Raw genomic sequence first — 22727 nt, 5'->3', positions numbered from 1 at the left:
CAAGCTGTCAAACAAAATACATACGGAATATTAAAGATAAATGTAAAATAACAAAAGTATTTATGATTTGTTTCCTACAAACGACACACAAAAAGGATAAAAATGGTTAACGGGAGTAGGATTTACACATTCTCGTTTAACTTATTGCAAAAGAGATATGCACTTTCAAGCAAAATACTGAATACATTTAATAAATTTTCTAGCTAGTATCTTATTAGAAATTTCAGTATTTTATATTCCAGTGATGCAACTCTAACGTTGTTCTAACTCTAACGTCATGCTGTTCTAACATATAACAGTAACAGAATAATAAACCATTTTCTTTATTCATGAGCGCAGAAAACATTATTTTTTATCCCGGTGATAAAAGCTAGTGGTTGTAAAAATGAATCGTTTTAAGAAAATGATATATAGATACATTTATTTGCCGACTTTGCAAAATTTCCATCTATTAAAATAACTCGTGAAAGTTATTCTCCTAATAAAATGTATTTTACGCTATTATTTCCATTCATTTTATTTATTTCAGTAGTATAAGAAAAATTTATCGCTCATTCTAAATAAAAGTGCAAAGAATTTAATTGAGAATTTAACAAATTAGTAAAGGAATGTCGCACGAAAAGACTGGAGCGATGGTGCTAAGTAACGTTAAGTTTTTAATCTCAGTCCAGCTTATATTCATGAAATCTGTAAACAATAGAAAATATTTATTCATTTTATTCAATAAGAGTATTTAACAGATCAAAAACATTTCATTACACTTTGCTCATTAAAAAAAGTCTGATATAGGAAACCACATATTTTCCTTATGCGCGGCCTATGCACATTTTTTGTAACTCTTTTATGCTCATTTTTTGTTGCATTTAATTAAACTTATTTCCTCGAAATTCGCTACAGATATATTTCTCATTCAATTAATTCAGTTCCCATTTCGCGGCAAGGTAAAAATACATCAAAACTCAAAACATCTTCATTAAAAATTGAAAAATATCGAAAAACATAAAACATAAAATACTGTTAAAATAGATTTTACAATTAAAATTAGAGTTTCTACACAAAACCAAGCAGTTCGGACAGCGGTCAAAAAGGCAGATTTTTCGATAGACAAATTAAAAATGTACTTTTGGTCCCAGTCGGCAAAAAGTCACTGAAAGTGAGAAACTTACTTAATTCAGTACTCTGCTAAGTTTGAAATGTAAACAAATGGCTGCTCCGTTAGGCTTAGTCACACTTAAACAACTTATAAATTGTTGATAATTCTACAACTATTGCATGTAGATTAACTAAAGGGCATAAAATCCTTAACCGGTACCTGAGAACAACATAATTCAATTACTTTTAACGCAAAACATGCATAATTTTGCAACATATCGAGATCAGCTAGCCAAGCAACAGAGTGGGTATATCTATTTACATATTTTTGGTGCAGCCGATTGCAACCCAAACGGGAGATGTACAACTGCATGATGTAACAGTCTCATATATAAATTTTCAAGGTTCTGAGGCAAATCGTTTTTGAGTTATGCGAAATATATACTTACGTACGCAGAGACATCACGAAAAAAATCCCTTCTAAATCAATTTTAAATCCAATTTTTAATCCGTTTTGGGCAAAAGAGACCTTTATTCTCTCCGTTCGTACACATGTTAAGCAAAAGTATCGTTCAGATGGATTCGAGAGCGATCAAAATGGATATTTTCTTTGAACTATGATACCCGAAAATTTTCGCTATTACAATATTCCTTTTACATAGTACAGGGAACTAAATGAATGCATAAATGTTTATCAAAGCCAAAGCAATGAATGGCCATTTTCGGTTCATTATGAATATCAACTAGTACAGGAATAAAGAGAAGCAGTAGTAGACTTGTACTATTAATAGCAAGTTCTATCTGCGGAAAAATAATAACACTTTAAACCTCTAAACAAATTAGTAAAAATATGCTTTTGAGCTTCTCAAAATTCCCACGTTTTCTGCCTTCCTTTCTTCCTATAAGCCGTGCCTCCTATATTGGTTTAACTTTTAATCAGAATAAAATAGAAAGAGTCTGGGTTCTGCGTTTGCCATCAAATTATCGCTCTTTATCTAAAGAGAGATTTTAAATCATTTAAATAGTTTTAGCAGTTACGTAAACATTACGGGACTTGTTACCAAACAGCATGGAATTTTGTAGGGATTTTTGTTTCGTGTACCTGAAGCTTTCTCTTAGTGTCAGATCATCTGGCACGTTGCATAAAAGAATTTAGGATACATTAATTAATATTAATGATTTCAATTTGCTGTTTTATTAGTAGTTTGGACAGCATGGCTTTGATCCAGTTAATTTTTTTTATATTAATAGACGGGCTTTGTCGGTCTCAAGAATGCGCTCGAAGCTATCAATCTGATTTGGCACTTCATCCTCTATTTCGGTAGTGCATACTTCACAAAGATAATTGCTTCGGTTTGTCATAGCTTCAAACGCTGTATCCTGTTCTTCTTGACAAAATTTAATTAAATTTAATATACTTTATCAATAAATAATGATAGCGTAATGTGATCCAGCTTCCTTTAAGAAATATACATAGTATATAATTATTATGATCTGGTTTGCTTCTAATATATTTCTTACTAATATAAATGTTTCTGTTTTTATAACATTTAATGTCACTTATCAATAAGTACTTTAATTCTAGGGCTGTTTATTAGTTTGAAATGAACGCAAATTACATAACGGCTTGTTATATAAAATCCATTATGTGCTTAAAAAATAAATATATTCAAATTAATGCTAAAAAAATCCAATCCTTCCTACAGATTTTTGACTACCTTCAAAACAGATTCCTACGCTTCTGTGCGTTCCTTCCGTCTTCAAGATCTTCTCTCCCATGCATTCGCCCTTCGAAAAGTTACGGTCAACATAGAAGAATCTACTTTGTCTCATCAAGTGCAAAGAGCTTTCGGAACCAAACTGCGAGAACTGGTCATCACTGGTTCAAATTTGCAAAGAATCCTTCCTGACGCATTTTCAGGATTATCCACTCACGAACTGACAATTCGGATTAGCGGAACAATGGTCAGCAAATTTCCTGATGGTTTATTGCGTTATTTACCAGATGTACGTTACTTAACTTTGGATCTAAGGAACAATCAGCTAACCACCATGGGGCCAGGTGTCTTGGCTGCAGTTACAAGAGACGGGGAAGATGTTCATCAGACACAGCATATAACGGGTAAGGAATTACGTATGTTTAATTAACATTTAATCTCTTTATTTTGTTTTACATAGACATTCTGGAAAATTTTGCGAGAAATGTTTTCATTAATACCCAGTTATTTGTTGTATATGGGGAGAAGTGTTACGAAGCTATAAGGACACTATTTTTTCAGTACAGGTATTAACATCCTATGTAAATTTATTCTTTTAAAACAAGAAATTTGAAGTTTGACATAAGGTAGATCAAAAGTTAAAATTCTTGTGTAAATTTCAAATGCAGCTCTCTTATTTATTATCATTACACCCAAAGCAGCATATTTATAAGTAACAAATAATGTGCACAAAACGGTGAGAAAATTACTTTTATTTAGCTGAGATATATAACATAAGGCCGACGAAACCCCTTTCCTAAATTAAACGAATGATGTAAATGTTTACCATAATCATCAATTAAATCCATTATAAATCATGCGATAATTTCCTAGAAGATGCTAAAGTTCTTAACAAGTAAATTCATATGGTATTCATCAATTAACTTGAAAGTTCTCGTGGTTTTTCTATCTGACTGATAATGATGCTGAGCGTTGCTGCTAAAGCCTCTCTGAGGTGGTATTTAGGAAAGTGAGAGTGATATTAATTAGGTACTGAATAAACATAAATAATTACAGATTTATTGTATTAATAAAAACTTCACGGCATTGCTAAAAGATGAAATAAGTTAAAATTATCAACCAACTTTTATATTGTTTTTATATTGTTCTTCCAGACTGCTAAGACGCACATTATCCCCTCAGTTTAAATTTTTACGTGATGTACTGTACGTAAACTGCCCTTCAAAAGTTAAAAAACGTCAAGATTTTTGTGTATAACTTGAGAATGAAGCAACATAGAAGCAAGAAATGTAGATGACATGCTCACTAAACAGTTCTTTAATAAATGAAACATAGAATGTTTCCAAAACTTTAACATAAAGATGAATTACAACAAAAAAGCACTCTTGGCAGAGGAATCCTGTCTTGGAAAAACAGTACATCACAGGTTTTTGAAAATAAATGTGATTGTAACATTACAAAATGGGCTCTAATATGGAATGTGTCCACCCCTAGATGCAATACATTGATGGTAGCGCCATTCCTTGCTGCTAAGTAAGTTATCAGTCAGTTAATGGGACGCAACGACCAGACACGGAGTAATCGTTGTTCAAGCTCATCTAACGACCTTGGAGGAGGACTTAAAGCCTGTCTCACAAAGTAATCCCAAAGAAGCTGTATTGAATTCAGGTCTGGGGATTAAGCTGGCCATTCCATCCGCTCCATACCGTCACCCTGAAGATATTCTTCAGCAATGCGAACTTGGTGGGGTTTCGCATTGTCGCCATCAGAAGAAACAACAGGACCAACAGCAGATGTATATGGGCGGACATATTGATCAAGGATCTCGTCTCGAAATCTCACACCGTTCAAAGTTCCTCCATGGTACACATCCAAGTCAGTGTGACTACCAAGAGAGATCCCCGCCCACAACCATTCCATCATCTGTGTAACTGTGTCTTTCTAAAGTGTAGGATTGGCATATGGTGCGGTGTTCCCTCTAGACTACCTGACGATCTGAATCATTCTCGAATTTCTGAATTGTGAATTGTGAACTTGTAATGGTCTGTGACGAGAACAAACGGCACCTCTGTCTCCTCGGGCCATGGGGACAAAAATTTAACTGCCGTCTTTCATACAGATCTGTATTGTGCAGGCGTCTGCGCACTTTAGTAGCTGAGATTCTTGTTCCTGTTACCACTAAATTATCTGCTATGACCCGAGGCATAGTAATGTTGCTCCTCCTTCGCGCCGAAATAACTAAATAACGATATCCTGCAGGTATTGTAAATTTTGGTCTGCCTGGAACATGTCTTCTAGAAACAGAATCCTCGGATTCAAACTGATTCCATAGTCGGAGGGCCACACTATGAGAGACATTGAGACATCTAGCTGTATCAGCTTGTGACATTCCCATTTCCATGCATCCGATGGCCCGCCACCTCAACGAATCGGGCGAGAGACTTCTTTTGGATATTGTCAATGAAACTGCTAATAACAATTGAAGATCAACACTCATGAACAAAACTTACAATTTTTACACTTTTCTCTCCAGCTTCTCTATGTAAGGCTTCATTTCGATTAAATAAAAGTGGTAGGTATTATTTTCTCACATATTTTCTTAAACTTCGTTACTATCATGCACATAAATTGTGAATTTAAATGTTAGAGACATTTTTGTGATGGCGAGCTCTGAAAAACATGCTGTTCCTTATATTTTGGAGGGAAGTTAATTCGAAAGAAATAACAATAAATCACGTTTAACAAGTTAAACTGAATTTACCTATAATGCATTGCTACAGTTTGAATCATAAGTGCCAAATTCGCAACCGATCTTAGAATTATCATTTCGCTAAAGTAAGTATGCGATTAATATATAGTCAAAATTTTTTAAAAACATTTACCTAAAAATTAAAAGAATATCCGAGTTTCTGAAGTCAACAAAGTGTTTAGATATCGAAACAGGGTTAACTAATTAACTTATATGAAACCTACAGTTTCCTTTTATTTACGTTCATTACATTAAAATTCCTGAGCAATACTTCTAAAGAAATTTTCAAATATTTATAAAGCATCACTAAACTTTGATATACTATTTGCATCTAAATTCAGAAGCGCAATATAAGCATTATTTTCACGACAGTGAAGTTTAAGTCGCAAGGAATCAGAGTTTCTGATGCTACTATAATAAATTATGCTTTTGATTCTGTAGGAGCATAAATAATTAGAGGAAATAATGCATTGTATTACTGAGATTTTCATCGGCTATTTAATAAATAAGTACATCTTCATTTCTGTAGAACAATTTTATGTTAAACATGAATTCTTTCTGGCCGTACACTTCAAAGGTTGCTGACGTCTGTTACCTAATATTAAAAGTCTGTGCACAGAAGCATTCTTCATCTTCAGTTTTCGTCTTCAATTTCTTTGGGTAATGTTGACGTAAGAAATATCTTTAGAGGAGTCTTTACAAATTTTGGGAACATTCTCCCATGACATTTATCAAGGGGCCTGATAGGTGTTACAGACGTACAAGATAAAAGATCTTTATCTTATACGCGGCCTGGCGAATAAAAGGTTTACAGAAAACTGCCATTCAACATAAGTAAGACTTCTAATCTATCTTTCAAATTATAACTGCTTTCAAAAATAAATTATATAAAAGCAATAAATACCATTTATTAATAATTTAAATCGTATTTTATTGGCACCAGAAACACTTTTAGTCGAGTCTTTGAATAATTTGGGACTATTATGTTTCATTATTATGCACTTATCATCCATGTAACTCGAGAGGTGTTGTCATTACTCAATTTTTTTAAACCAATAGCGGACTTTAAGCCTACTTCGGCTTGGCCACTACTAAGTCCAAAAGTGGTAGTCAGTTTATTACGGAAGCATCTAATAGATGGGCCACCTTTGCCTCCTATGAAGCGACGAACAGTTACGTCCATGCCTTCTCTGGGATTAGAACCCGGGCCCTTTAGTATCACAATCGGCTCTCCTAACCACTACACCCGTTTGGGCAGCTTACCCAAAATATAGTCATTATCTCTCGTATGCGAATAGCCAGTCGCAGAATGTTTGCAGTTCGGCAAAATGTAAGTTCTTCAATTTATCTCTATAATTAAAATAGCACTTTGATAAACTAAACAAGAGTTTTATATTACCAATAACTATAACAGTACCTGCATTATATAATTTGTAATGCATCTAACTTCGCATTCATAATTTTTATCAATATTTGCACCACTTTGTAACTAAGAAAAGACATTTGTAATGTTGTGTTAGATACCTACTTAAAAATCTTTTGCACGAGGCCTAACAATGAATTATTTTAATAACCATTAATATGATTGTATTAAATATCTATTTCATTATCAAGATTTTTTTCAAATATTGTTTAAAGAATCCTTAATGTTGTTTATTTGATCCTCAGAAGCATTCTTTCTCCTACTACTAACTAAAATAACAAGTCGAAGAACAAATATTGGAGATGCTGAAGCAACAAGAATTATTTCTGCAAATTTAAGAAATTTACTTCTACTCTTGTTGTTTCAGTATCTTCAACATTCTTTCACTTGTTAAACTATTGCGATGAATTTCATTCAGTAATCTTCGAGCCCACCAGCGGCTGAGCGGTAAAGTCGCTGAACACTGGTAGTTCGGTCCGAGGTTCGAATCCCGCGAACGGGCTGGCTGCATGGGTGTTTAGGTGGTTTTCCCCATGTGTAACGTGTATACGAGCCAGTTTCTCTTAGAAAGTCCTCCACGAAGGCATCCCTCCTCTTAGGCAGATAGCCTTAGTGTGCTTTGCCTTAATCAAATACACACACACACACACACATTCAGTAATCTTCATTTTCAACGATTTATTAAAACCTAATCTCATTTCCAAAAGTCATAGCATATTTTTAAAGTAATATCTTTTTTTTTGTTGAATTTTTTTCCATACTTTTTTTCTAACAATTTTCTTCTGGCTCTGAAAAACAGACCATGGTGATAAAGTTTTTTAGGGCTTTTTTGCAACGAAAGTTGAAAAAAAAAGTTCTATTTAAAAATTGTTTTCACCTGTTTAATTTTTTTAAATAATGTATCGAAAAGCTTTCATTTTGTTTCAATAAAAAGTTAATATTTGGGACTTCCTATTAACTAGTAGATTTTTAAGGCAATTTAAAATAAAATACTATTATTTTTTTTCAAAAGGCAAAAGTAGCTTATGAACAAAGAAATTCATTTTTGAAACAGAGTTTTTCAAAGAGATAAAGTGCTCTCATATTATGAAAATAGTTTGCATTAAAATACGAGGGCTATCCAGAAAGTAGATTACGTTTTGGAATAAAAAAATAAACAAAGTATAGGAAACAAATTTTATTATATACAGATGAAAGCCACACTCAAATACTACTTTTCTACATAGTCACCATACAAATTAAGGCATTTATCGTAGCGATGTACGAGCTTGGAAATTCCTTCGTCGAAAAATTCGGCCGCCTGCGCCTTCAACCACTTCGTTACCTCTTCTTGCAGCTGTGCGTCGTCATCAAAACGCTGCATAGCCAGCCACTTCTTCATTGCTGGGAATAGGTGGAAGTCGCTCGGTGCCAGGTCGGGACTGTACGGCGGATGAGGAAACAACTCCCACTTAAAAGATTCAAGAACTTTACGAGTGGCATTTGCCGTGTGGGGCCGGGCGTTGTCGTGAATCAACAAGATCTTAGAGCTCAACATTCCTCTGCGCTTGTTTTGAATTGCTCTTCTGAGTTTTTGGAGAGTTTGGCAATACCTTTGAGAGTTTATTGTAGTGCCTCTTTCCAGGAAGTCCACCAAAATTACACCTTTTCTGTCCCAAAAAACAGTCGCCATCATCTTCCTTGCCGACATTGTTTGCATGCATTTCTTGGGTTTTTGGGGAGAACTTGTGTGCCCCCACTGCATTGATTGCAATTTCGTTTCACAGTTCACATGTTTCACCCATGTTTCGTCACCAGTAACGATGCGATCGAGTAAAGAGTCACCATCCTTATGGTAAGCGTCCAAAAAGTTCAACGCTGCAGCCATTCGCTGATTTTTGTGGTCCTCTGTCAAGATTTTTGGAATCCATCTTGCACAAAACTTGTGGTAACCAAGCTTTTCGCTGATGACTTCGTGCAACAAACTTCGCGAAATTTGTGGAAAACTCAAAGAAAGTTCCGTTATTGTGAAATTTCGATTTTCACGGACTTTAGCATCGACTTTTTCGAGAAGTTCGGCGGTCACTATGCTGGGTCTCCCACTTCGATCTTCGTCGTGAACATTGGTTCGGCCATTTTGAAATCTTATGACCCACTGACGCACTCCACCTTCAGTGATAATGTTGTCCCCATACACTTCACGAAGCTGCCGATAGATTTCTATCGGTTTACAGTTTTTTGCAGTCAGAAACCTTATTACTGAGCGCACCTCGCGGGATTTTCAATTAACGCAGACATTTCAAACCGTCACAGTATCTGAACGGAGCACAGCACGAACCTCTCACTAGCACGGCTAGATGCAGACTGAGCTGCGCAACGCTCTGACCCCAAGATGGCCGCGCTAGCCCCGCCCCTAGCGGACACAGACGGAAACGTAATCTACTTCCTGGATGGCCCTCTTACATTAATTAGCAAAAATAAAAACATTACTTCCTAGATGCGATTGTGTTCCTTGAAATTTTAGGTAATCAGTCACACTATTTTTAGAGTGACATTTCAATATCGAACAAAATCCTGTTTTTTATTCAAGAGAAAAAGATAAATGAGCACCCAAAACACATTTTTTTTTGTTTTGTTTGTATGTATATTCGCAGTATAACGCGCACCCTTTCCTTTACGTAGAAAACTGAAAGATATATTGTCATATCCTTCTTTTTCTTGTACGTGTAGCTTCTGGATATGTATTTACTTCCTACCGTAGACGTATCGTATTGTGTGCGTTGCATAAAACAGCCATTTTAATGGCACAAAACTTTATTAACACACAAATAAAAATAATAAGTACAAACGATTAACACACAAGTATATCTTCGTATCTTGCATCTAAGCTGACATAAAACACGTTTCCTTCGTTACTTCGCTACTACATACTAACTACTCTTCTCTAGTAAGTATCATGAGAGAGAGGCGTTGCAGGCCGTTCGGCTGAACTGCGCATGCGTGGTCATCACGTCATGACACCTCCCCTCGAAAAGATTTGATTGCGTCTTTCAATGACCTGTCAAATCCACATATATAAACATTTCTTGAAACAAAACAAAATAACATCCATGAAATTTTCGAACTTAATTAACCAATTCTTACCATTTTAAATTAAAATTACTTCAACATAAATTCAGTAATCCTATTCATTTAAAAAAAAATGTAACATTCAATTAACATTTCAAACTTAAATTCTTCACATAATCATAATCATATAAGCAGTTATCATATAAACGAGACAATACAAATCAATCATTAACATTAATCATAATACTTTAGCAAACCCTAGCTAAATCTTTAAACACATTACCTAACGTTAGAAAAAAAAATTAGCATTTTAGCTAAAAAAAAATCAAACTAAACAGTCAAAATGTCTTATAGTTCATAGTTCATAACGTCAGTCATGCTTCCAGTGAGAGGCAGTCAATCGAGATAACGAATCTGCATTAATATGATCTTTTCCTTTCCGGTATGTAATCACTGCATGAAATCGCTGTAATGCTAAAGACCAGCGTTGTAAACGAGAACTTTGTGAAGAACATTCGGTGAGAAATCTGAGAGGGTTATGATCACTAACGATGACTATCTCAGAACTGAAGATATAAGCTTCAAACTTCTTCAGGGCAAAGATAACGGCAAACGCTTCCTTTTCAATAACAGCGTAATTTCTTTGTGTCTCGGTCAACTTTTTACTAGCGAAGGCTATTGGGTGTTCTACACTATTTTCATCTTGTTGAGCTAAACAAGCTCCTACAGCGTATGCCGATGCGTCTGCGTAAATGATGAAAGGCAAACTAAAATTTGGAGAGTAACATTTAGGGGCATTGCAAATGGTACGTTTTAGTTGAATAAACGCTTCATCGTGTTCCTTCGACCAAGTAATTTCGTTCGAAGCCCTTCTTTTTGTTAACGCCGTTAAAGGTTGTGCTATCGCAGAAGAATTGGGTACATAAGACCGGTAATATGATAATAGTCCTAAAATACTTCTTACATCTTTCTTAGTCCGGGGAACTTCTAAATTCTGTATGGCTTTAACTTTTTCTGGGTCAGGTTCGTGTGAAACGGAACCAACTACGTGTCCTAAAAATTTGATTTTATGCTTTGCAAAGTCACACTTATTGAAATTAACCGTGAAATTTGCCTTTTCTAGCGTACTTTGTTAAGATGTTCCAGATGTGTATTCCAGTCATCAGAAAATATAATCACGTCATCAATATAAGAATCGGCGTAGTCTTTATGTTCGGCGAGAAGTTTGTTCATAGTTCTCTGAAAAGTTGCGGCGGCATTCTTTAATCCAAAGGGTAAAACTATAAAGGCATATTGTCCTCTGTGGGTCACAAACGACGTCAAAGGTTGGCACTCGGGCTTCAGTCGTATCTGCCAGTACCCTTTAAAAAGATCAATCAGAGTGATGTATTTGGATTTTGACACCTGGTAAATTAGGTCTACAGTGTTTTTCATCGGGAAAGCATCGGTTTCCGTCTGTGAGTTCAGGTATCGATAGTCCACACATAATCTAACAGTTCCGTCTTTTTTGGATACACAAACTACCGGATGTGCATATTCACTCTCCGACTCAACAATTAGTCCTAGCTGCAATAGCTCATCTATTTGTCGATCAACTTCATTTCTTAGAACTTCAGGTATTCGATACGGTTTCTGCTTTCTTGGCATACTTCCAGGTTTCAGTCTGATGCTGTGTTCTCCCACATTGGCGATTTTCGGAATACCAGTTCTTAGGTTCTTATGCCTTCTTAAAATTTCCATAAGTTCTTTCTTCTTATGCGGTTCAAGGTGTGTAAAATCACATTCCTCATTAGAATAGTGTTCTTTTGCTTTCCGTGGAACAATTCTTCGAACGTTTTCAACTTCGCCGAAATCAATATCTGTATCATATATCACACCGACATTATTCACAGCGGTATTGAACTCTCGTATCTTGTTTGCGTGAACGTGCTTCGATGAATTGTCAGGCATTTGTACTATGTAACTATAATCAGTATGCTTTTTGATGATCGTAGCAGGTCCCGTCCATCTGGCATAAACTTTGTTTTGGCTATCAGGGATTAAAACTATAACCCTAGTCTTTCGGTTAAGGTAGAATGCATAAGCTTGTTGCTTTCCAACATCTGTAAGTCCTGCGTATTCAGCAGCTTTTTCCAATTTCGTCTTCAAATCATTCAGATAATCGGTAACTGAACTTAACTGTCCATGAGAAACAGGAGTTTCATTAGTCCATGACGATTTCAAAATAGACAACGGGCCATTAGGACGTCTTCCATAAAGCATTTGGAACGGACTAACACCAGTCGTAGCATTAGGAACTTCTCGGTAGGCCAAAAGTAAATACGGTAGATGTTTCTCCCAATCTTTCGAATGTTCTCTAACGGTATGATGTATCATTCCCTTTAAAACAGCATTAAATATTTCTACCAGGCCATTTGAACTTGGATGATAAGGAGTCGAGAACCTTGGGGACGATCCGATCCTTTTCAAAAACTCTTGGGTCAACGAAGCAGTAAAATTAGTTCCTTGATCTGAAGCAACAATTTGAGGAATTCCTGTGCGTGAAAAGATTTGCAACAATGCATCGCATGTTGCTTTGGCATTCAAATTCTTCAATGGCACCGCTTCGGGCCACCTTGTACATTGATCAACAGCACACAAAACATATTTGTAACCTCTACAGCTTGGCTCTACAGGTCCTAGGATATCCACATTAATTACCTGGAATGGTTCTTTAGGACGTGTTACTGGCGTAATCGGAACTTCATCAAAGGGACGCTTTTTCGCTTGAAGTTGACAAGAAGTACAAGCACTGCAGTATTCGTTTACATCTTTCTTGATTTCCGGCGAATAGAACGAATATCTCAAACGTTCGGCTGTCTTCTTGGTTCGCAGGTGGCTTCCCCATAAGCTAGAATGAGCTAAGTCCAAAATTTGTTTTCTTCTTTCTTTAGGAACGACTAACTGGTAAACTCTTTCTCCTAGAACTTTATCTTTATGATACAAAAAGTTGTCAATAACAATAAAGTTATTACTTCCGTTCTTAACATTTTGCCAGCATGTTTTTAAAGATGGGTCATTCATTTGTTGCACTCGAAACAGTTCTGAATCCGAAGCACATTGATCGCGTCCCGTGCTACCTTTGGAATCATCCTTACCTGTATCTTCATATACAAGCGCACAACATTCTATTATCTTCTTAACAGTTTCATTACATTTTTCATTAATTAGGTTTTCCCTATCATGGTTAAGTATTTCGTCAAAATTTTCAGTTTCATGAAAAGGCATTTCACCGAAACTATCATTAGCAAAGTTTACATTTTTACATTCAAAATTAAACTTTCTTTTATCATCTCCCCTTAACTCATTAAAAGCACTTAACGACAAGAGTAAATCATTACATAACTTATCCACCATTGCACATGTTATAAAAATAGGTGACATAAATTTATCATTTTCAGAATATATTACTAAAGGTAGGTTAATGAGAGGAGCTTTTAAAGCTTGCCCGAAAGCTGACGTGAGGATAACACTTCCATGTGGCGTACGGTATTTTTCTGGTACAATGTCGGTCTTGACAACGGTTAATTGCGTGCCTGTATCTGCTACTGCATTAATTAACTTACCATCACATATAAGTTTAACGGTTGGCAAGTCATCTATTAATTCTTTAACCTCTTGATTCGCAGTAAAATATTTAGAAGAAATCTTTGCAGTTACGGCGTTAGAATTATTCTTAATTTCTTCTTTAGCAACCCTTTCCTTATCTTCATGCAATAATATATTATGATACTTAGAATTACATTTTGAACATTTTAATTGAGAAGGGCAATTTTTTATTCTACAGTTCCTTTCGAAACAAAGAAAGCATCGATTAGAAGCCCTTAAACTCTTTTTCCTTTCTTCCGGAGACATAATGCATTTTTCCGAAGCATGATTTTCGCTTTCGCAAAATAAGCAAGAGAAAGTTCGAACAACTGCAATTTTGCTTACATTAGGGGAATAGCTGGCGCCATATTTGTTGTTTCGCTTTTCATTTGGTTGTGAATGCCTTCCAAGAGAATTAGCGTGACTCTTAGAATAAAATAAATTTAATGAAGTTCGGTCGCGACTTTCAATTTCCCGTTTTAGAAATTTCATGAGGTTGTCGACATTAAAAGTTTCCTCATCTGCGTTTTGACGAGCAAAATCAAGCGTTATATCCTGAGGTATGCATTTCATTAACAGAGGGTATAGTAACTTTCCATACGATTCGGTCTTGATCCCTATCGAATTTAGTAACCTTACTTGTACGTTGCAGGTATCATATAATTCCCTCAAAGAATTAATGTCATTAGAACTTCGGACAGGCCGTAAATTTAAAAGTTTATGCATGTAAGAATTAATAAGGAGATCTTTTCGACCATACCTCTCTTTGAGAATTTTAAAAGCTTCGTCGTAGTTTTCTGGAGATAAAGAAAAGCCTTCTATTGTTTTTAAAGCTGCACCGCCTAACAGGCTAAGCAAGTAATTAAACTTATCTACTTTAGACAGTTTTACGTTTTGATTTATTGCCGTATCAAAAGAATTGTAAAATGTCTGCCACATTTCAGCATTTCCATAAAATTTATCAATCATAATCTTCGGCAATTTAACATTATAATCAGAACTTTTATCGACACCAGATATAGATAAATTGTTACTATCATTAGAAGAACCATTAGAAACTAGCGAATTATTGCTATTTCTTTTTTCTTTCAATAATTTTGTGCCTCTAAAGCTCCATTTCGAAATTTTTTCTTCGTATTCCAAGGCACTTTTGATTTCGGTTTCAATGTCATTAACATCAGTCAAAGTTTTAATTTTTTCGTCTAACGCTCTCAAAGAAATAGCTTTTACTTTTAAACTTTCCAGTGATTCTTCAAGGCCTTCAAGGTTACCGGCTGCAATTAATGATTCAATAGCATTTGTTACTTTAGTAATGGCTGAACGAATAATTTTCCGTTCTTTCTTAGATTTCGTTAGCTCTTCAGCCATTTTTGTAACCTTGAATTCCACTTTACCACAAAATAAATTGAACAAATTTCTTACCTTTCTGAAGACTCACTTACGCATTTATCCGTGAACTTTGCAGAATGACATATCCTCCTGTTCTGACACCACTGTCATATCCTTCTTTTTCTTGGGCGTGTAGCTTCTGGATATGTATTTACTTCCTACCGTAGACGTATCGTATTGTGTGCGTTGCATAAAACAGCCATTTTAACGGCACAAAACTTTATTAACACACAAATAAAAATAATAAGTACAAACGATTAACACACAAGTATATCTTCGTATCTTGCATCTAAGCTGACATAAAACACGTTTCCTTCGTTACTTCGCTACTACATACTAACTACTCTTCTCTAGTAAGTCTCATGAGAGAGAGGCGTTGCAGGCCGTTCGGCTGAACTGCGCATGCGTGGTCATCACGTCATGACATATATGAACGATGTTCTTATCTTTTTAGGTTATAGATTCGAAGTTTTTCCACAGGCTTTCCAACAATCGTATACTGAATTAACAAACGATAAAGGGAACAATATGTGTATGGGGCAATGTCTGAGGGAGTAAATGATTCTTCAAAGAGGGTGCGTTGTATTCAATGCAGATATGCACAAGAATGTTATTCTAGGGTTTAGAGAAAAGCTGGACATTATTTGAGGTACAAATGCACTTCCGACCCGAATGAATTCGCAGAATTAGGCGTCGGATGCTTTCTTTTTCTGTAGTCCTATTTGAAGCCGTAATTTTGAAGTGAACACAGGAGAGAAAGGCGACAAAATGCGTCATGCCAGTCTAGAAATAGTGTCTGATTAATAATAAAAACATAGAAGGAAATTAAACTCGATAATATCAGTAAAAAAGTGTAGTATATCAACAAACTAGATGGAACGGAAGATGATTATTTATTTATGGATTAGAATAACAGTGGTGGTGAAGATGAAACATAATTCGAGGATGTGCCCGGAGATATAACGGAAGATGAATGTGTTGAACTTTTCATATTATCAGATAAGGAAATTTAAGTTCATAAGGAATGTCAGTTCTTTTAAACGAACAACATTTAGGTAAATGCAGCAATATAATTTTTAGCCCAAAGGAGAGTTAGGTCAGAAGGGCTATTAATTTCCTTTTGGCATTTTGCGTCGATTCACTGTAAATGGCCACATCACTTTTCAAACTGTTGCCACCACATATTATCGCCCTGTAATATTTAAAGAAATTAAATAGTGAAGCATCTGCATAAATGCATGTATGTTTCTCGCGTTGTATAAAACAACGGTACCTAGAGCCATCCAATATTGAATAACGTTATTCTCCGAATATGGGCGTCTGGAAGCCCAAATTTGGAATTTGTTTTATTATCGATTTCATATTTTGTAACACTTTAACGAATTTTTTATTAAGAAACTCAACGATTTCAAAGCGAGCCATGGCAATACTGTACGGAAAAAAAAATATTTATCTCCAGCGCGCGAGACTGTGTGTCGGAAATTCTAAAGATACGCTCATTTTAAAGTTATTTTGCGATATTGCTGTTGAGTTGAATTTTATCGTTTAAACGCGAAGAACATCCTATTTAATAAATAAAGACAACACACAAAATATTAAAAAAGGTCCCTTTGGGCGTAATACAAAATCTGAAAACCTTCAAATGTTATTTATTTATTTTTGTTATTGTATGCTCTTCCTTTCCCTATTTTTAAATCTATTATTTTTATATCCGACGTATAACGCGCATCCGTAAATTTCGATCTTATATTTTGTAGTGCGCGTTATACGACGGAATATACGGTAATTTTGTGTGCAACAACCAAATTGCTATACCTGTAATGAAAGCAGTTTTTAGTTTTTGGTCGAAAAGAATTATTAAAAGACCATCACTTAGCTTTTAAAAGATTCATACTTTTTCAGTTTGATAGAAGAAGATAATGAAACATAAAGTTCCGATCTCAAACGTTCCGATGCTTTTCAAACGCACCACTTATTTCTGCGAATACACAATTTCAGTATATAAATGCTGTTCGAAAAGAAGCTGTATACAGTATTCGCAAGAGTTCTTAACTTACCATTATTTTCGTAGCCGTTGCTCGCAGACATATATTTCCAAATACATAAATGTTTTAAATAATGCAAAGGTGTACACGTTTTCTTTGTAGAATCATCATTTAAAATTTTTTATATATACTGGAGACGTGAAAAATGTGCAGTGCGTTCCCCGAGACTTGAACCCTGGACCTCTGGAATATGCTTATAATTACACCACAAAGGCATGGGAAAGAAGGAGAAAATACTTTATCTATTTCCCCTTTTAAAGGGTGACTGTGGATCAGTGATCGAATCGCCAAATCCTGGTGGTGACGGATTATCATCTATCACCTTTTAGTTCGGGTGCCACTTGTAGAGTCTTTAAGCTTTTTGATACTGGAGACGTGAGAAATGAACAGTGCTCTCCAAGGGAATCGAACCCTGGACCTCTCGAATAGGCGTCGAGTATGCTTACACCACAAAGGCGTGCGGAAAGGAAGGAGGAAATGCCTTATACCCTATTGAAAAAAAGAAAAGAAAGAAAGGTATTTGCATTAAAAGTCAAAATCTTATTTTTCATACGTTCCTCCGGTTCGTATACTTATATTTGGGAAAGTTTTGCTTTAATTTTTGTAATTTATTTTGTTTCATTTTTGCTTCAAATGTTATTTCTTATATGAAGCAGTACAACATTTTCTTTGATATAAGTATAAGAACAGAAAAGACGAGTAAAAGGTCAGTATTTTAATTTTAACTTCTTTTTTTTTTTTTTAATACGGAAACATGAACATATTTGCGTCATATTTTTGTATTGGAGAGGAGGTGGCTGCGATCAGCGGCTGAAAAAGTAAAAAACGAATAACTAATTTTGTGAGCACGGTATATTTCCATAAATATTGATACCAAATATGCAGCATTTTAGAGAAGGTATGTGCAAATAGATAGCTTGTTTATCTGATTAAGGCAAACCCTGCAAAGGCTGTCTGTCTAAGGGAAGATATGCCTTCGCGTAAAACCTTTTTAAGGGAAATTTGGTCATGTCTACGTTAAACATGGGGAAAACCACGAAAACGTCCGTACAGCCAACCCCCATTCGGTTGGATTTATTTGAACCCAGGATTAATTATCACTGCTCAACCGTAGAATCATTAGGAACTTTTTTTAAGCAAGGGCAGAGAAAAATGTGCAGTGTCCTTGCCGGGATTCGATCCTGGAGCTCTCGAATATGCGCAGAGTGTGCTACTGTTACACCACGAAGGCACGCTGGAAGGAGGGAGAAAATACCTTACACAACGATTAAACTGCTCAGTCGCTGCGGCCCAGCAGAAGTGTAAAGGATTCTACGCAAAAGCAGTCTACGTATAAGTATAAAGAAATTCCAGATGAATAAAATATTCGCTATTCTTCAATGAATTTTTTAAAAATGTTCCATTTTTATACGCTAAATGAACTTTTTCATTGAAAATAAAGAAGATAGCTATAAACTTATACATGAATATTATTTTGAAAGTATGAAACAATTGGTGGCCAAACAGAATAGCTTTTATGTGACAGATGCTTCCTTAAATTTATTCCAATCAACAGATTCGTTCTCAAATATGTGTACAAATTTTGCACGTAAAGTTTTTCTTTTTAAGAGCATAAACGTAAGAGTTTTTTACAGAACCTTTTCATCTACATTGTTTTTATAAAATTATCCCTCTTAATTTAATAAATTTTGTAAGTGAAAGTGTAAGGCTAGGTTTAATATTAATGAGCATAATGCACATGATTTTATTCAACTTGTACTTTTGCCACACTATTTGGGTTTAATTTAATAATCTCTCGGATGCTTATTGAAATTCAAAATAACCACAGCCATTTTTAATTTTTAAAACTCTTTTTTTTAAAAAAAGACGGAGAGAAAAATGAAGTTATATAAATGAACCCAACCTGGTCTCTAAACCAACTACAGCATAAATTTCCTTATTTAGAGAAGTTTGATGACAGCAGCTTTATTAATGCTAACACACATGTAGATGTGTTAAACCATAATTTTCAATTAAGTAAAAATGTTAATAATTTTGTTCCAGTAACAGTTTTTGTGTCATCTAGACTTGCACATATGAAATTTAAAAAGGAAAAAGACGTTAATTTCCTATTGGTTTTTCGACTAATACCCCATGAGAAATTAAATTTAGTCAAAACTAAAGGTTCAGTTTTTACTATTTAATGAAATAGCTTAAAAATAAGAGTAATAATTTATAATATTGCCTACTTCTGTTTTACCATTTAGGTGGAGTCTTACTGGAAGGCAACCCATGGAATTGCAGTTGTGACCTTTTATGGCTGAGCAGATGGTTAAGACGGTGGTTGCGAGAAACATTCCATGTTCATATGCTCAGTGTAGAAGCAGCCCTGTATGTTAACAGTGTATCCAGGAAAGCTACTTGTTCCATTCCTGGCATGAACACAAGCCTCGCCATTGTAGATTTACGACCATCAGATGTTGACTGTGAAAATGTTGCCAGCAAACACTCAAAACTATCACCATCATTTATAATGTGTGTAATAGTTTTAGGTAGCCTCTCTTACAGTTATCTTTACTTTGCTCAAACAGTTTTTATCTCACCACCTGAAATGAATTTCCTTTGACAGAGGTATGTCCTTTGACAGAAATAGGATTGTCATGACTGTAATTTATATGTAAGTATTATGTTTCGTAGAATAAATAAAAAAAAGTGTTACATGGATTCTCATTCATGGTAACCGTATGTCCATTCATACGGATCTTCCCAAGATGTGGTTGTGCCTGTGATTCAAGCTCATTGATTTTGAACTTCAAGCAGTTTTTTAATTTTGTTTTATAGTAGCATTCAGGACATTTCGTTTCTTTGATAATTGCTTTACGCTTATGAAAACAACCAAAAACTGCGTACTTGTTTATTTGTTATCGAAGAAACTGAAGATGTATTAAGTTTCCAATTTTTTTAGGAAAAGGCAAATTTCAGAGATTCATTCGCTTTAAAGTATTTCTTTTATCCTAATACAGATTTAATGAAAAAATAATGAACTAATTTGTTAAATTTTCATAGTTTAAAATGTGTTAGAAATATATATTTCCAACTTTTTATACCAATACAAGAATTTGACTTTGCCACTACTATCCTTAGATATGTCTTGTAGAAATAATCAAAGCTGCGGGAATTGTTCTCATTATCCAAACTTCCTGCATTATGTAATTCCAAATGAGAACAAAAAGATGAATGGTGCTTTTCATAAATCAAAACTCCTTTTTTGTGTTGGAAAATGGTCTCCGAACGGAGGACAACCTCTTTGAAATCTACAAAAATAAATCGTATTTCGTTTTATTTTCAAATCATATTTGCTTCTCATTTGCTTTCAAAAACTTTCAGTAGGCATAGTTAATGTCTTGCATACTTTCATATAAAAATGTAAACTGCTAGGCAATTGCTAAAGACTGATAAAAAACTCACGCCAGCAACCACAAATAAAAGAGAACAAAATAAGAAAAATCGGAATATGGGCTGGATACAGGAGACCAAGATATGACAGGAAACCACGATTGCTTGGAACTATTTACTATCCACCACACACAGCCAAAGGCTGGTCTTGCAGACTTGAGACATTTATTTAGAAAGTCAAATTTTACAAATAGTTCTTTTAACATACAATTTTGTTTGCACACAGTGCCATAATGTGTGGAATACAGTAAGAAGAGGTGTGAATATGCAAATTTTCATTTTTTTCCTTTTTCATCACCTGATAGCTCTCGTGCGAGCAGTTATTTCACTAAGTAAAGTTTTGCAAGGAAGATTTAATTGAAGATCATGAAAATATCAGTACGTCACTTAGATGATTTCACGTGTGGCCGTATGATTGAGAAGATCGAAGAAGGGGCGAAAAATACACATTTGTTACCAGGAAGCTCATCACCATCACAGCGTTGTTTCATAACTACGGAAAGTAACTGAAACAACTGGAATGTGTACCAGTCTCATGGGGAGGTGGTGTTAGATGTACGACTATCGCAGGAGACAGCATATTGCTGTATCGGCCAAACGAAACCGGCTCTCCACAGCTCAGAAGGTGGCGAATGAGTTTCTTACTGACATAGTTTCCCAAAACACTGCAACCAGAAGTTAGGTAAAAGACGGAGTATGCACCCGTAAAATTGTTGTGTGTGTTCCATTGTCCAGACAGCACCGTACCGCCCGTTCCAATGATATCGTGAGCATTGCAAATGGATTAATAAGTACTAGGTTTGCATACTATTCTCAGACGGAACTAGATTGAGTTTATCATCAGATTGTAGATGCCAAATGATCTGGCGTCATAGTGGTACTGCTTATCATGAAGAAAAATATTCATATCGTCATTACATGAGTCTGCTGCAGGACCAATGGCCGCACGCTCTTGCATGTGGTTGCAAGAGCTGGTTGAGCTATAACTGGTTGACGATACACTGATGAAATGCTGCTGCCTCGTGTTCGCATTTTCCATAGTACTTTCGGTAATGTATTTCTTTCGATGGACGACAACCGCACTATGCCATCTAGTACCCAGTGTTCATGATTTTTTTTAAAAAAGAGAATATTCAGCTCCTCATATGGCCAGCGCGTTCTTCAGATCTAAACCCAACTGAAAATTTTTTGGATGCTCTGGCAAGGTAACTAGCTGGTCGAAAATATCCTCCAACGAAGAACATCCTCATCTGTGCATTGACAGGGGAGTGGGATCATTTACCTCAACAGTTGTCTGATAATGCCCTGCAAAGCATATCCCGACGCGAAGAAAGGAACATCGCACTCTAGAAAGACATGTCCCGTACTAACACCTTTTTGAAAAGTTCCTTCTGTAGTTCATACGCACTTTTCCATTTCTCCTTGCACAATATCAAAAGAACACCTTTCTATGTTTGAATATTTAAAACCTTTCTTTAGCTTCCTGAAAAATAAATATCCTTTAGTCTAATGTCCTAACAAAGTGGCAACAAAATTTTAATGTGCTTAGTCTCCATTCGAGTTTAATGTTATGCTACAATGAAATTTGACATCCGACCTTAGAAACTGTCTAGCAGTATATATCTCATAGATACCGGGTGCCGAGTGAAATGTTAATCTAGCAATATTAATTTCGAAAGAAATAAGGCTTGGTAATCCAACCCATCATACGAACGCCAAAGATGAGTAAAAGTCTGATGCAGTTATTACAAGCTTTTATTTTCTTAACATTTTACTTTTAACGTATTTGAACACTTGATAGTAAACCTCCAGGTAGAGAGTACAAAATGTAATTTTTATTATTAAGATAAGAATCCCAGTTTACTATATTAGTATTTTCCTTCTTTCTTATTTTCGCGTTTAAAATCACTCTGCTTGTTGAAATGTTTGTATTGAAAGCAAAAGTGTTTCTAGCCCGTAAAACTGAAACAAAATATGGCTAATTATCTCGACACATTTTCATTGCAATTTCTTGATTGTTGGAAATATTCCCAAGTTTACTTCTGATTGTTATACATAGTACGACTCAGGATACTTATTCTATGCTTAGCCCAGGTAACAAAAAATTTCTACTTATTTATTCGCAATCAACCTATTTGACATCTCAACCAGGACGTGTTAAACAAACTACATTCAAAGCACGCTTGTTTACTAATGCGAAC

General features: G+C 35.2%; 1 protein-coding gene across 1 annotated transcript in view; it reads left to right on the top strand.

Annotated features, from left to right (window-relative positions):
- The window catches only part of LOC118194205 (uncharacterized), an 85389-nt gene extending 65589 nt beyond the window's left edge, over positions 1–19800 (top strand). Inside the window, exons 5-6 of the mRNA XM_035365421.2 lie at positions 2799–3214; positions 19338–19800. Coding sequence (XP_035221312.2) covers positions 2799–3214; positions 19338–19696 — 775 coding nt within the window. The 3' untranslated portion in view covers positions 19697–19800. The remainder of the gene's footprint in view (positions 1–2798; positions 3215–19337) is intronic.
- The last annotated feature ends 2927 nt before the right edge of the window (positions 19801–22727 follow it).

The sequence above is a fragment of the Stegodyphus dumicola genome, chromosome 3 (genome assembly GCF_044657685.1).
Source record: "Stegodyphus dumicola isolate Sdum_Otavi_A_Nest chromosome 3, ASM4465768v1".
In the NCBI taxonomy this organism is placed as follows: domain Eukaryota; kingdom Metazoa; phylum Arthropoda; class Arachnida; order Araneae; family Eresidae; genus Stegodyphus; species Stegodyphus dumicola.
The sequence above is the reverse complement of the archived record's forward strand: the minus strand, read 5'-3'. Positions and strand labels throughout refer to the sequence as shown.